At 41.4% G+C, this 12,664-nt stretch overlaps 1 protein-coding gene across 12 annotated transcripts in view; it reads left to right on the top strand.

Moving 5' to 3' along the window:
- Positions 1–12,664, top strand: part of adgrb1a (adhesion G protein-coupled receptor B1a) — a 224,402-nt gene that overhangs the window by 163,617 nt on the left and 48,121 nt on the right. For all 12 annotated transcript variants that reach the window (XM_074684037.1, XM_074684032.1, XM_074684031.1 and 9 more), the window contains one exon: positions 1,597–1,723. In XM_074684037.1, coding sequence (XP_074540138.1) covers positions 1,597–1,723 — 127 coding nt within the window. The remainder of the gene's footprint in view (positions 1–1,596; positions 1,724–12,664) is intronic.

Below are 12,664 nucleotides of genomic sequence, written 5' to 3'. Positions count from 1 at the left end.
GCACCATCTGAAGACTTCCAGGGTCACAGCAACACTTAACTATTTCCTGTGGCTGAAGGATGTATTAAAAAAACTCATTTGGTTAGAGTCATTCTGAGGAAAGCATTTTTTTTTTTCTTACACATTTTCCAAGCAGGCAGTCTGACGGCTTCACTGGTCTCAATCCATTTATAAAATAATAATAATAAAAATAATAACAACAATAATAATAACAATGGTAATAATAATAATAATAATAATAATAATAATAATAATAATAATAATAATAATACATTTTAAACCACTGAGGACACTTAAGAGTGTGATAAAAAGCACAGTTAATAGCACTCTGAAATAAAGCAGTGGTCAGATGGTGTTGATTTGTTAGCCTGTATGCATTACCAGCCGTAGTAATCCACACAGTTATGCCTCTATTGTTGATGTTCTGAATGAGACATGTTTCAGGATGTTGCTGCATGGTGTCAGACAGTGTGGTTGACATGCTGTCCTCACAGGAAGTGTCTGTTTTCAAACTGGAGAGTTACAAATACTTTCACAAATAAAAAGATTAGGCACTTAATTTTAAAGCAGGAGTAGAAATCATGGACATCTGTGGTTGTATGACCGACTCAGGTTGATTTGGAGCAGCATAGAGTCACCATGAGCATGACGGATGGGACTGAATGAGCTGAATAATGTTGGATGTTTTGTTTTCAGAAGGCTTGGCAGATCCATCAGTCTGAAGTTTATGACACACATTGGGTTTTACTGATCATCAACTAAAAACAGGCTGAAATCATCAGAGTCTCTGGATCATGTGTTACAACCAAATGGATTGGTCATACTTACAGCATAGGTGTTGAATCAAGCTTCAGAAGTCATGCTTTAGTCCAGCTTGGCTCAAGTGTATTATTTGCACCATTAGCTTTACCAATAAACTAACTGCTAATAACTCAGTGATTAAAAAAATGTGGCCTTAAAATGTGGACTACAATACAGTGTTTAAAGTCTGCCATTCCTAGCATCCGTTAGTGCTGCATCACTGTCTTAAATTTAATTTATGAGAAAAATATAAAATACATTATGAGAGATTTGCCAATTAAGAAAATTACACAAATGATTTGAAGTAGATATTTTTTGTACACATTAACTATGTTGTGGTTGTTTTTATTTTCCTCCTTACTTAGTATATCGTACTACCACTACATAATACTAACAATAATAATAATAATAATAATAATAATAATAATAATAATAATAATAATAATAATAAAAGTATGAAATAATAGTAATAACTGTGATGTATGAATAGAGAGTGTGTGGTTGTGGAGGCTGTGTGCTGCTCTAATGTGTCCGGGCTCAGAGCTGCAGCACGCCGCCTTGCAGCCTCTTCATCACCGCGTGCACTGCTCTCTCTGCGGCTCGTGCGCTCGGCGGAGATGTAAAGTGGACTAAATAGCCTGTGTTGGATTTAAACCGCTTTTTTCTGCTTTTCTGGGGCTGCCTTTGTATTCACCGCATCGCTTCTGTGTGCGTGCGTGTGTGTGTGTCTGTGGTCGTGTGTGTGTGCTGTGTGTGTGCGTGTGTGTGTGCGTGTGTGTGTTTTCTCCTGTGCAGCTCCTCTCTGCTGGGATCCTGGTCTGCCAGGGGCTGCAAAGCCGTGCTAGTCGACTCGTTCAGAACCAAATGCGTGTGTGACAGACTGTCCACCTTCGCCATTTTAGCACGGCTAAACCCCGACATGGTAAGTCCGACAACCTCCCTTCACTTCGCTGACGTTAAAGCTACCGCAGACGGTGTGTTTTTGTGCGGATTCGTGTGAATGCATCAGCTGTTCTTTTTTCCTCTCTCCAAAAGGCGTCATTGTCATTACATATCAACAGATCCTCCCTCCCTCTCCTCCCCTCCTCCCCTCTCTCCATCTCGACATGTCCAAGCCATGCTGTAAAATGCTGTCTAGAAAAGGGGCTGATTTTTCTCCCTTAAGAAAGAGAAAGGTGTGTGTGTGTGTGTGTGTGTGTGTGTGTGTGTGTGTGTGTGTGTGTGTGTGTGTGTGTGTGTGTGTGTCTGTGTGTGTTCGAGGAGAAGATGCTCTCACAGGGAGGGCAGTAGTGTGCTAACCTTTGCATTAAGATGGTGCTGATCACACACACATGCACACACTCACTGTTCCACCCATACGCGCCATGGTGAGAGGATTTTACATCCTGAAACAGCTGATGATCACACCTGCATACACCCCCATCTTCACCCACCCCCCACCTTCAGTTGTTTCTCATATTAGCATATTTTAACATATTACACTGTCAGTGCTGTCTCCATGGTAACCAGACCCTGTGAAGATGGTGCTGCATTGCAATCCAATAATGTGAAAGAAAGGCACATCTGAATGAGCTGCACAACACATCTCCTTTACATTATGTCTGCAGCTGTGCACAGAGAGCCAGCTATGTGTGTGTGTGTGTGTGTGTGTGTGTGTGTGTGTGTGTGTGTGTGTGTGTGTGTGTGTGTGTGTGTGTGTGTGTGTGTGTGTGTAAGTGAAATATCTCTTAAACGACCACACTGTCCCTCTGACTCAAACCTGCCCCAGATTCTTTTGGGAAAGGGCAGAAGCATCTTTGTGAGGACGTTTCATTCAGTGCGATTAGTTATTATTAGACTGGAAATTGCCTCAGAAGCAGTTGTTCACTAGTTGCCCTGGTAACAGCATGTGCACAGAGGATGTCTTAAAGACATAGGAGGCGGCGTGCAGCTCACGCTGCTGCTGCTGCTGCTGCTGCATGGCCTACATGAGAGGCTAGGCCACGCAGTCTGTGGATTTTATAGATCCCATTGCTCGAGTTGACCACCTTGACTCCAGTGTGTTTGACCTGTGCTGTTTTTTAAGAAAGTCAAGGTTCTGATTGAGGGAGACCATCGAGAAAGAGAGAGCTGTAAGTACGATTTAAAGGCTCTTATATGTGAATAACTGCTGCTGTGTGCTCTCAGTGCTACGACGATTATTAGCCTCTTCATTTGATAACAGACCAAGAGCTGGGGAAAAAGATCATGAAGTTTTCCTACACCTATTAAGCTTTGGTTTGTATTTAAATTGTAATTAGAATTATCAGAAATGTGCGCTTGCAATGTTTGTAGGCCTTGAAAATGAGAGAGAAACTGTCAATTGTTAGCGAATTAATCTTCGATTACAGTTCAGTTTTAGCTTCTTAAAAAAGGTTTATAAGCCCCCAGCAGCAAAGTCAACGGTATTCTGATGTGTAAATGAAATGAATGCACTGAAATCAAAAAAAGCTGCACCATTCTGCTTTTCAACAGTGAAACAGGTTAGGGTCTTCTGAACCTCTCAGCCAGTGGCCCCCAAAGGATTTGGTGTTGGAGAACGGTGACCTCCTGCTGAGGGAATACACTCATAGGCCAATCCGATCCAGCAACAGATTAAAAAAGAAAAAAAGTATATATATATATATATATATATATATATATATATATATATATATATATATATATATATATATATATATATATATATATATATGTATATATATATATATATATATATATATATATTAGGGGTGTAAATCACCAGTTTCATGACGATACGAAAGGATATCGATTCTTTGGACAACAATATGATATTTGCCGATATCACAAAGTCTGTCACAATACGATACTATACGATTCAGGGGCCTTCGATCGATTTAAAGCGATATTATGTCCTCACTGAACACAATCAGCAACATTTCACCTGAGGCAAGAAATACAAAAGAATTTTGATAGTTTTATTACTTAAATGTGGAACGATGTGCTGACCTTTGGGTATGACAGTTTGTAGAGGATTATAGCCATCTGTATGATCTAATTATGCTTTAAAACTAAAACTGGTTAAATTCAGGTAAGGTGCTTTTTTGCCCCACACAATTACCTTATGGGTCTGACTGTTAAACTGTAATGTTTGGTTATTATATCAAGTAATGATGCAACACTATAATTAAAAATTACTGATTACATCATCTTTTTTATTGACCTCCAACATTTGACCATTTTCTATTAAACCAAAAATGTGAAGCTTTGATTTGAATTAAACCCAAACATTTCTATTGTTCAAAATTAGAACTATCAACTCAACGAACTTAACATTGATAGTTTTTTTTTTTTTACCGTGATGCCTGATAACCACAGTTTGTATGTCAGTGTGATCAGACTTTGTTTCACTGTGTAATAGTCGATGTGGAGGAGGAATGACACTAAGCTCTCGCTGTTTTACTTTTTAACTTTTTGAAATTTCATGAATTAGTGCGTTACAAAATCAAATTATGAGATAACTCACTGCAGTCGTGTGATGATGCACTATTGTTGTGTGTGCAGCCTGCATCCTCTGCAGTCAGGTCGACTGTATCTTACCCGGATACAGGAGAGCTATTTTATGATTGGCCGATATGTCTGGCTCCCTTTTAGCTCTGTGATGCTAACAGCATCTTGCTACACGTTCACCTACAGCGGTGTGACTCGGTGGGCGCTAAACAGTACATCTTACAGCAGGGGAAATATCAGGCGTGGCGTGTCAGAGAGTGAAAAGGTTCAAATGTGTGTCTCATACGCTGAGTGCATGATCACGATGTTGATCTATGTCTTGACATTCCATCGATGTGATAGGATAATTGCACCCCTAACATATTTATATATATATTTATATATATATATATATATATATATATATATATATATATATATATATATATATATATATATTTATATATATATATATATATATATATATATATATATAATATATATATATATATATATATATATATATATATATATATACAAGACACGTAGCCTCTTGGTCTGTTTTTTGTCAGAGGTTGAATGTGACAGATGTACTGAACAACATTATGCGACAGCTTTAGACAAATAAAACAGGTATATCTACTTTACTTTATTATCAGTAGGCGTGCTGCAGGTGGTTTACTCAGACTGCGTGTGCAGTTTCTACCAGGAGCAAACTGCCCTCTTTAAATGAGGATTTAGCACGTGCTACCTGCTGTCACCATGGAGAGTGTGGAGAGCAAAGTGGCTGTAAGGGGAAAACGAAGTTTTGAAGCCATGGAGGTGGAGAAATCAGACAATCAGTTGGGTCACAGGCTGATGCACAGGAGGTGAGAGCTGTGTCCAATGTGGGGTGCGACCCCCACCGTGACACTCGGGCCATCACTGCGCACACGAAGCAGCTGGTCGGTGCTGTGTCTGGGCTGACACTGATCATAGATGCCCTGGCAACAGTCTGGAGGTCATGCAGTGGCAGTGGTCCTTCAACTGAGCCACCGGTAAAGGAAGAGGGAGGTTCATCTCTTGTGCTCTCCAGAGGGTGCAGGAGATGAACGTTCCTTACGCACGGGTGTAGACCGGGCAGCCAGCGAAAACACAAAGTTAAAACATCAAAGCTTAGATGTTGGACAGACAATAATTTTTATTTCTGACTGTCCAACTGTGTTGATATGCACACAGAAGATTCCCTCTCCCTTGTCTTCCATTGCACCTCTGCACCACAATGACCTCAACTTTTTGAGTGTCACTCTGTGCGAGTTTGTGCCTGCCTTTCTAACGTGCTAGACATAGGTGTAAAAACAGTGACGGCTAACTGTTTCAGGTTTGATAAATCACTTTGCGAACGCTGCATGACTATACTTCATCTCCTCCTTCCAGATATGACTGGCTAATCATACGTCTGTCAAAACATCAACAAACAAATTCTATCGAAATTCTATCGACCATGTCTCATACTTCTATCAAGAAAAGTTGTGTCACTATATATTCCTTTGTTGTTTTATCGCCCAGGCCTAAGACACATAATTAAGCTGATCAGTATGACATGAGACTACCTATGTGCACATACTGCTGTTTCCTAAATGAATCAGCTTTCAAAGAGAACACCGTCACCCTGGTTTAGTCCTCTCAGAGGTCATCAACAAAGAAATGTGGGAAACAGATTGAATATTTCATGTTTGCATGATTTTATATCCAATCAACCTCTACTCCTGTTTGTTTATTTTTTTTTTTACAATAATGGATGAAAGATGAAACTGTGACACCCCTCTCAGTGTTTCACAGTCCCCTAGGGCTCCACAGCCCAACTTCTGGAACCACCGGGGTTCAAAGTGCTCCTTCCGTCAAATCCAAGGTTTATCTGCTCTCATTTAGAGGATAACAGTTTCACACATGAAGACCTATTCAGGGGTGCATGTACGAAGTGTGTCTTCTGTTTAAGTCAAACAGAAGACCTGACAGCTGACGTTGGGTGCTGTTAAAAGAAAAGAGAGATTAACAGAAATACTGAAGAGTCAGCCACTATCGCTATAACAGTTATTCTAGTAACTGAATGAACAAACTGAACGAACAGAAATCCCTGTGTTCAGGTGGCTCCCCTGGTCAAAACGTGCCAACCTGAGGAAAGTCCCTTTGCCCTGAATCCACCTCTATGTTCCTGCAGAGAGTTACCATCCATTTAGAAAGTGCTGTAGTTCATTTCTTTCGTTCAGTTTCATCCTCTAGTCTGAAGAAACTCGGTCAATCACAGACAGAGCTCTGCTGCTTCACTGATGTGCTTGCATGCTGACATCAGTCTCCTAGCTGCACCTGTATGCTTGGCTCGTAGACAGAAGCTCAGACACAAAGGATGTCTGTGAGATTTTCCTTTTTTCAATCTGAGGTGTGTGTTACTTTTGACTCGTGGAGAGAGCTTTCTGGGAGTTGTTGATATAATTGATGTGTGTCATTCTGTGAAGGGACAAAGCTGCAGACAGTTAAAGAGGGGGTATTCTGCTTTCCTGTATCTGAAACATAGATTTAAAGTAACAGCGCTGCATGTTCAGACGAAATGTACACATTTTCAAAAAGTATCACCAGGAGCCAGGTGTTGAAAGGTAATCTGATCAGATTTTGAGAATGTGTTGTTCAAAGGGAAAGAAGGATTTTCAAATCAGACTAGATCACGTAACACAATCCCAGTTTTAATCTGGATCAAACATTCACTTTATTTTGTTCACACCTTTCTGTAGGGATGGGTACCAAATTGGGTACTTTTATAGGTACCGACTGAATTCTGTCAAAAGTACCGGGTACCGATTCACGTAAAACCAAAAGGTACCATGTTTAGGTACCTAAATGCATCTTTGTGACCGTGAGGGAGTGGAAGAGTAGGTGATTTTTCCTGCTGGACATGAACACAGCATTGCAAGGTTATATATTGTAGAATAATTATATTAATTTGAAAAATGAAATATTTTATTATTAAACAAACGAATACTTTTTTACCACATAAACACCAAAAAGTACCGAAAAGTGGTACCGTTGAGTACCAGGACCGATTGCCAGGTACCGGGCATCAGTACCGTATCGTTTCAAATGTGAAAGGTACCCATCCCTACCTTTCTGCAGGATTTGGAAAACTGAGACTATCCTGACTCCAAAAGAGGGGCAGAATTTTAAGGTGTATTTCAGGAAAAAAAATGTGAGCCATGGTTGACTCTTCTACCTTTTGTTCTTTTCAGAGCTGGTAGCCCACACTGCGATATGTTGTCCCATTTAGAGCACTTATCCAGGTTTCTTTATCTTAAAGACTATCTATCTGGATCAGGGTGATTCAATCCAAAGTTTCTTTGAAAATCAGCATCAAACTAAGACAAATCACCTGAGCCTGGATTATAACAAATGGGATTTCTAAATCCAGATTATTATGATCTGGGTTAAAAATTTGAACAACTGGACCCAGATCTTCACGAGACTTGTTGAAATGATGAGGACATCAGATAAGGACCTCATAACTGGTTCATGACATGTTTGAGGAGTGGGCCTCAAACACCAAGGTCTGCCCATAGCTTTGACCCAGACTCGACTCTGGAGGACTGGCCAATCAGAGGGGAGGGTGTTTGTGGAGCAGGGGGCCTCAAAGAGACAGCAGCTAAAACATAACAAACTATTTCAGATGCTGAAGTAAGAGTTTTCTAAAACACCAGGGTCCGCATTTGGCAGATTGGCGGGTGTTAATGTCAAGCCCTGGTTGGACTCACTATTCATGACATTTAGCTTTTTAGTCAGTTCTTAAAGAGAAGCTTTGTTTCCTCGTGCTTTCATCAGTCAGAGTCTGCTCACAGAAGAGCAGGCTGTCCTGTTTGAGAGTCCACCCTGATTTAGGGATGTTGAGTTATTCTTTCTTCAGTGTGTGAACAAACATAGAGGTATACTCAATGTAAGGTTTTAGATCCTAGATTAGTTCATTCCCCTGGTCAGTGGTGTCTGTGCACAGGTCTAACAGTGTTATCAACAACAATATGACTGTAGCACACCCATTACTTCACCGGAAACAAGCACAGTGGGAGAGCCACACACACTGAATATTGTCCAAAGCCACAACTTCTCCAACACAAACTACTCATTGCTTGTTTCAGTCAGTTTTAGTCCGAGCTGTGGAGATGCTGTTGGATTTAGAGTTGTGTTCTTCTGTTTAGGCATGCAGCTGAGCCATTAAAACAGAGCTGTTTTGACCTTCCAACACTGAGCTGTGTCAGAATATCGGATGGGATCAGTGGTGGCAGACACTGCCTTTATTAAAGGTGTCCTAACCAAGTCCAGCATATGTTCCATGTTTAGCCTAAGGGTGGTGCAGAGACAGAACATTTCAGCCTGTGTTTGGAGTGAAAAACAGCATACGAGCAAGAAAACAACAGATTGGAGCAGCAACATCCTGCAGAAGATCATGGAACCACTTTATCAATCATAGTCAATCATTGACTCATGGTGAGAGGCAAGATGTGCTTCTCAGAATCAACCTTCGATAATTTTTTTTAAGCCATTAGTGATCATAATAGCTGCCAGTCAAGACCTCTGTTTCCATCCACTTCAAAGAAAGACAGCCTCTAGGTCAGTCAGTGCTTGGTCGGTTTCATTCTTCAGTATAGGGTTCATTCATCTTCCTGGGTCTTAGTTCAACATGAGGCACACAGCTGCGTCACTCTGGCTTACTTCAGTGAAAGACCTCCAAAAGTCACCACATTTCTTGTTATGTACCTTTTATTCAGGGGTTTGAAGTTTTCTTGAATAATCCTGTGAGGGAAGATTTTTAAAGAAGTTCAAGTCCAGCATAGTCAGGTTCATCCTTAGGAGGAACAGTGAGTAGAGCTGATCTTTTCTGATGTAGTCCAGGTAGCCAGGTATTTAATAGATCGATAACTAAACTGCAGAGAGTAAGAGGTTTTGGTTGGCTCTTGCATGAAGATGTTTCTTTGCAGGGTTGAACAGACATTGGTCAGATCACTGCTGATGGCTCGACATTGTAGTGGTCTTCGTCTTCCCTGCTTTTGCTCTTTGCACACACTCTGGAGTTTCTTCCTTAGACCAAAGATGATAAAAACCAGATTGGCCAATACTAAAGGGGCACATCTGATTCTGTAACCCACCATCCTCCCCTGCAGGTTCTTTATTTTACTGCAGGATCCATGAATAAAGGCTGCACCAAACCAAGTCAATGACATTATCATCAACATGCTCTCTCACCTGCTGTTAACACTTACCTGCAGGATAAAGTGTTTAATGCGCAGCCATGTATATCTGGGTGTTAGCCTTCTTACCCCTAATTCATACATAGAGGATGAGCGCTGTGCTGTGCAGAGCCACGGTTTTAGGTCGCCAATTCATACTGGATGTGTCCTAACAGTGCACCATGCTGCACCATGCATAGCAGCTGGGTACTCATGATCACAGGAGAACCACATTTTCCTGCAGGAATCTCACCCATGACAACGTACTTTCATGGTAACTAATTTGTATAACTAACTCACCTGGCCCCAAAACTTCAGCAGCCTCAGTTCCTGCCTTCTCCTTTCTGTTCATGTCCTTATAAAAGGGTGTATTGTTTTATGTTGAATTATGAAGTTTTCCACCTCCCAGATTAACTTTGAGATTTACGATCGGCAGCCAGATCATGGAGCTTTATTTTAAAATGACTGGATACCAGGGCTGGGCGGCATGGAAAAACACGATATTGGAGTATTTCTTAAGATTTTGATGGTATCACGGTATGTCTCAATATTTTTTGTTTGTTTGTTTTGATTGTGTGTGAATGTGTTACCAGTGTTTGGTAGTTTCATAAAACCAAATAATTAGTTTTGCAGATTGGGATGAATACTGCATGGGGACCTCTGGTTATTCGATGTGGCACCTTCCTACTCCTGTAAAACACTTAATATTTCTCATGTTTCTGACTGAAAACTGAATAATGAGTTCTTATTAAGTCCTACCCCCTATATTTATTTAGCCATCAGAAATGTTGATTTTGATGTGCATGCGTGATTAAGTTTGCGAAGCAGTAATCTTACTGTCTTTAGCGCCGCAATCTTACTTGTGCTCTGAAGACTTCAAAAAGGAAAGGTAGTTCACTTTGTATTTAGCTGCCGACATGACCATAATGTGTGTTAGCTGAACTCGCTCTTTACCGCAATCTGCAGCAAAGCTTTGCATCCTCTCTCCACATCTCTGGATTTATAGAGCAACTATTAGACTAAAGCTCCGACTCATCATACAAGTCTAATCATCTACATTTAGGAGCAATAAAACAGAGATTCACACATTTCTGCAGCACACTCCAGCGAAGATAGACTCGCAGCGTAACAGCGGTGATCGTGGCGCCAGCGTACCGCAGCGTGTGCTGTTTGAATGCAATGATTGTTCAGAGTGGTTTCTAAGTACAGCGTAGTGCGTGGCGCCAGGCTGTGCGTCGATCATGTTTTACGTGTGAATTAGGGGTTACATATAGTCCCTCAAATGAGCTTTCAGATGTGTCCAGGAGCGCTGTGCATGTTTTTCAAGCTGCTGAGGAGGGCTTCCAGGTGGAAACTGGGAGCTCACACTATTTATACTTATCTTTCAGTGGCACTAGGCCAACCTGTTGCAAGAGGCGCCTGTACTAAACTGAACTAAATGTATAGCCCTCAGTGTTTCCCACAGGATTTTAGGAGACTGTGGTGGGGGAGTCTCTGACCCTCGGCGGTTTTAATGTGTGTGTACGTTTTTAAGCGCGATGTATCGCCCTTACAGTAAGCGCAGTTTGGGACCATGGACATGAATATACGCTGATAAATAAGAACTTACAAAGGCATATCAGAAATATTTTCAATATGATTCAGAAACAAAACCAAAAACTCACTCTCTCACAATATTTTGAACAATTTACTGAACAACATTTCAACAACAGGTTATTTACACTATTTCCCGTGATCTGTGATCTGTCATCAGGCTACTGAGACTGTAGCCTACCCTTATTCTCTCACCTGAGTTAACGAGGTGTGTGTTTGAAGCTGATGAAGAAAAGAGAGCACCAGGATGTGAGTAGGTGAAAGGGAAGCAAAGTGGAAACCCTTTATATTGTTTTAACATCTTAAAAAAATATTTTTTGGGATAAAGGGTCTGATTACGATTCTTCTTCTCTCTGCTCCCTTATCTGGATTTGGGAGTGTAGTGTTTTCATTCTGTTTTTTTTCTATAGTGACTGCAGAAAATAGTCTAAATAAATAAAGATGCCTAAATTTGCTGAGGCCCACTTCATCACAAAATGTAGCCTAAATCAATGCAAGATTTTCTGACTGATATTTCCTGATATTGCTGTGTATCTGACTTCGAGAGAAATTCATCTTCCTCCATGCTCTCTCCGTCTGTGGTGTTCACCGTCTTACGCTGACGTCAGTACAAAAATCGCAGTAGCACATGGCTACTTAATATGCACGTACTGATTTGCATTGACCATATATGGTTACGTTCGGGCACGCTGAAGGAGGGAAAGGAGGCGTGCTCACCACATTCAAGCTTTTCTCGTCGCGGTGTGATTTATCACGAGGAATAGCGTGCAGCCGTGTGTATGCAGAGTGTGATAGATCTGAAAAGAATGTTGGTCGTATCCACGTTTTGCCTTTTCGTCGTAAGTGAAACTTACGAGGACTTCGCTGTAATACATGTGGGCCCCAGGAGAGGAGACTATGAAATAATTACCCGCGTCAGCTCGTTGGTATCGTACAGGTAATTGTACTGTGTGCCTGACACTGACTCTGAATGCGCTGTGATAATGAAACTCTGGAACCGAGACGTGCGCGGTGCAGCCATTCCTCTTCCCAAGAAGGGAGGCAGACAGCGCAGTGAGATACTGTGTCCACGGCCGCAGTTAGCATGGCCGCTAATGCCCAAAAAAGAAGTTACACGTACCTCAGAGTCAGACGCCCCGCTCTAACTTCGCTGGAATCTGGTTCGCGCCAAACGTAACAGGTAAAGAGCGACGTCTACGAGTGTGACCAGTGCGCGCGCACTCTTGTTCTCTTGTTTACGTGCGGTAGGAAAGTACAGCTGTGTAATGGTCTGACAGAGTGACGGATCGTATTTTTGTCTCCATATGAGACTGTGGCGGGGCCAAATGAGACTGTGGCGGGCCGCCACAGTCTCATTAATTAGTGGGAAACACTGGCCCTGAACATACTGGGCTCTAATTTCGTAGACCAGGCGCAAGCGCAGGCGCACCTACCCAGCCCCAGGTTAACTTTCCATTATGACAAACGGCTTTAATCTGACATCAGATGTGACGGGACAGTTAATATAGATATAAATGTATATGCTGGTTCAGACGGTTACATTAAATAGTGATTAC

Source organism: Halichoeres trimaculatus, unplaced genomic scaffold (genome assembly GCF_033239565.1).
Source record: "Halichoeres trimaculatus isolate MK-OKI-2021-1 unplaced genomic scaffold, fHalTri1.1 fHalTri1_scaffold_12, whole genome shotgun sequence".
Lineage (NCBI taxonomy): Eukaryota > Metazoa > Chordata > Actinopteri > Labriformes > Labridae > Halichoeres > Halichoeres trimaculatus.
Note: the sequence above shows the minus strand (reverse complement) of the source record. Positions and strands in the feature narration are given on the sequence as shown.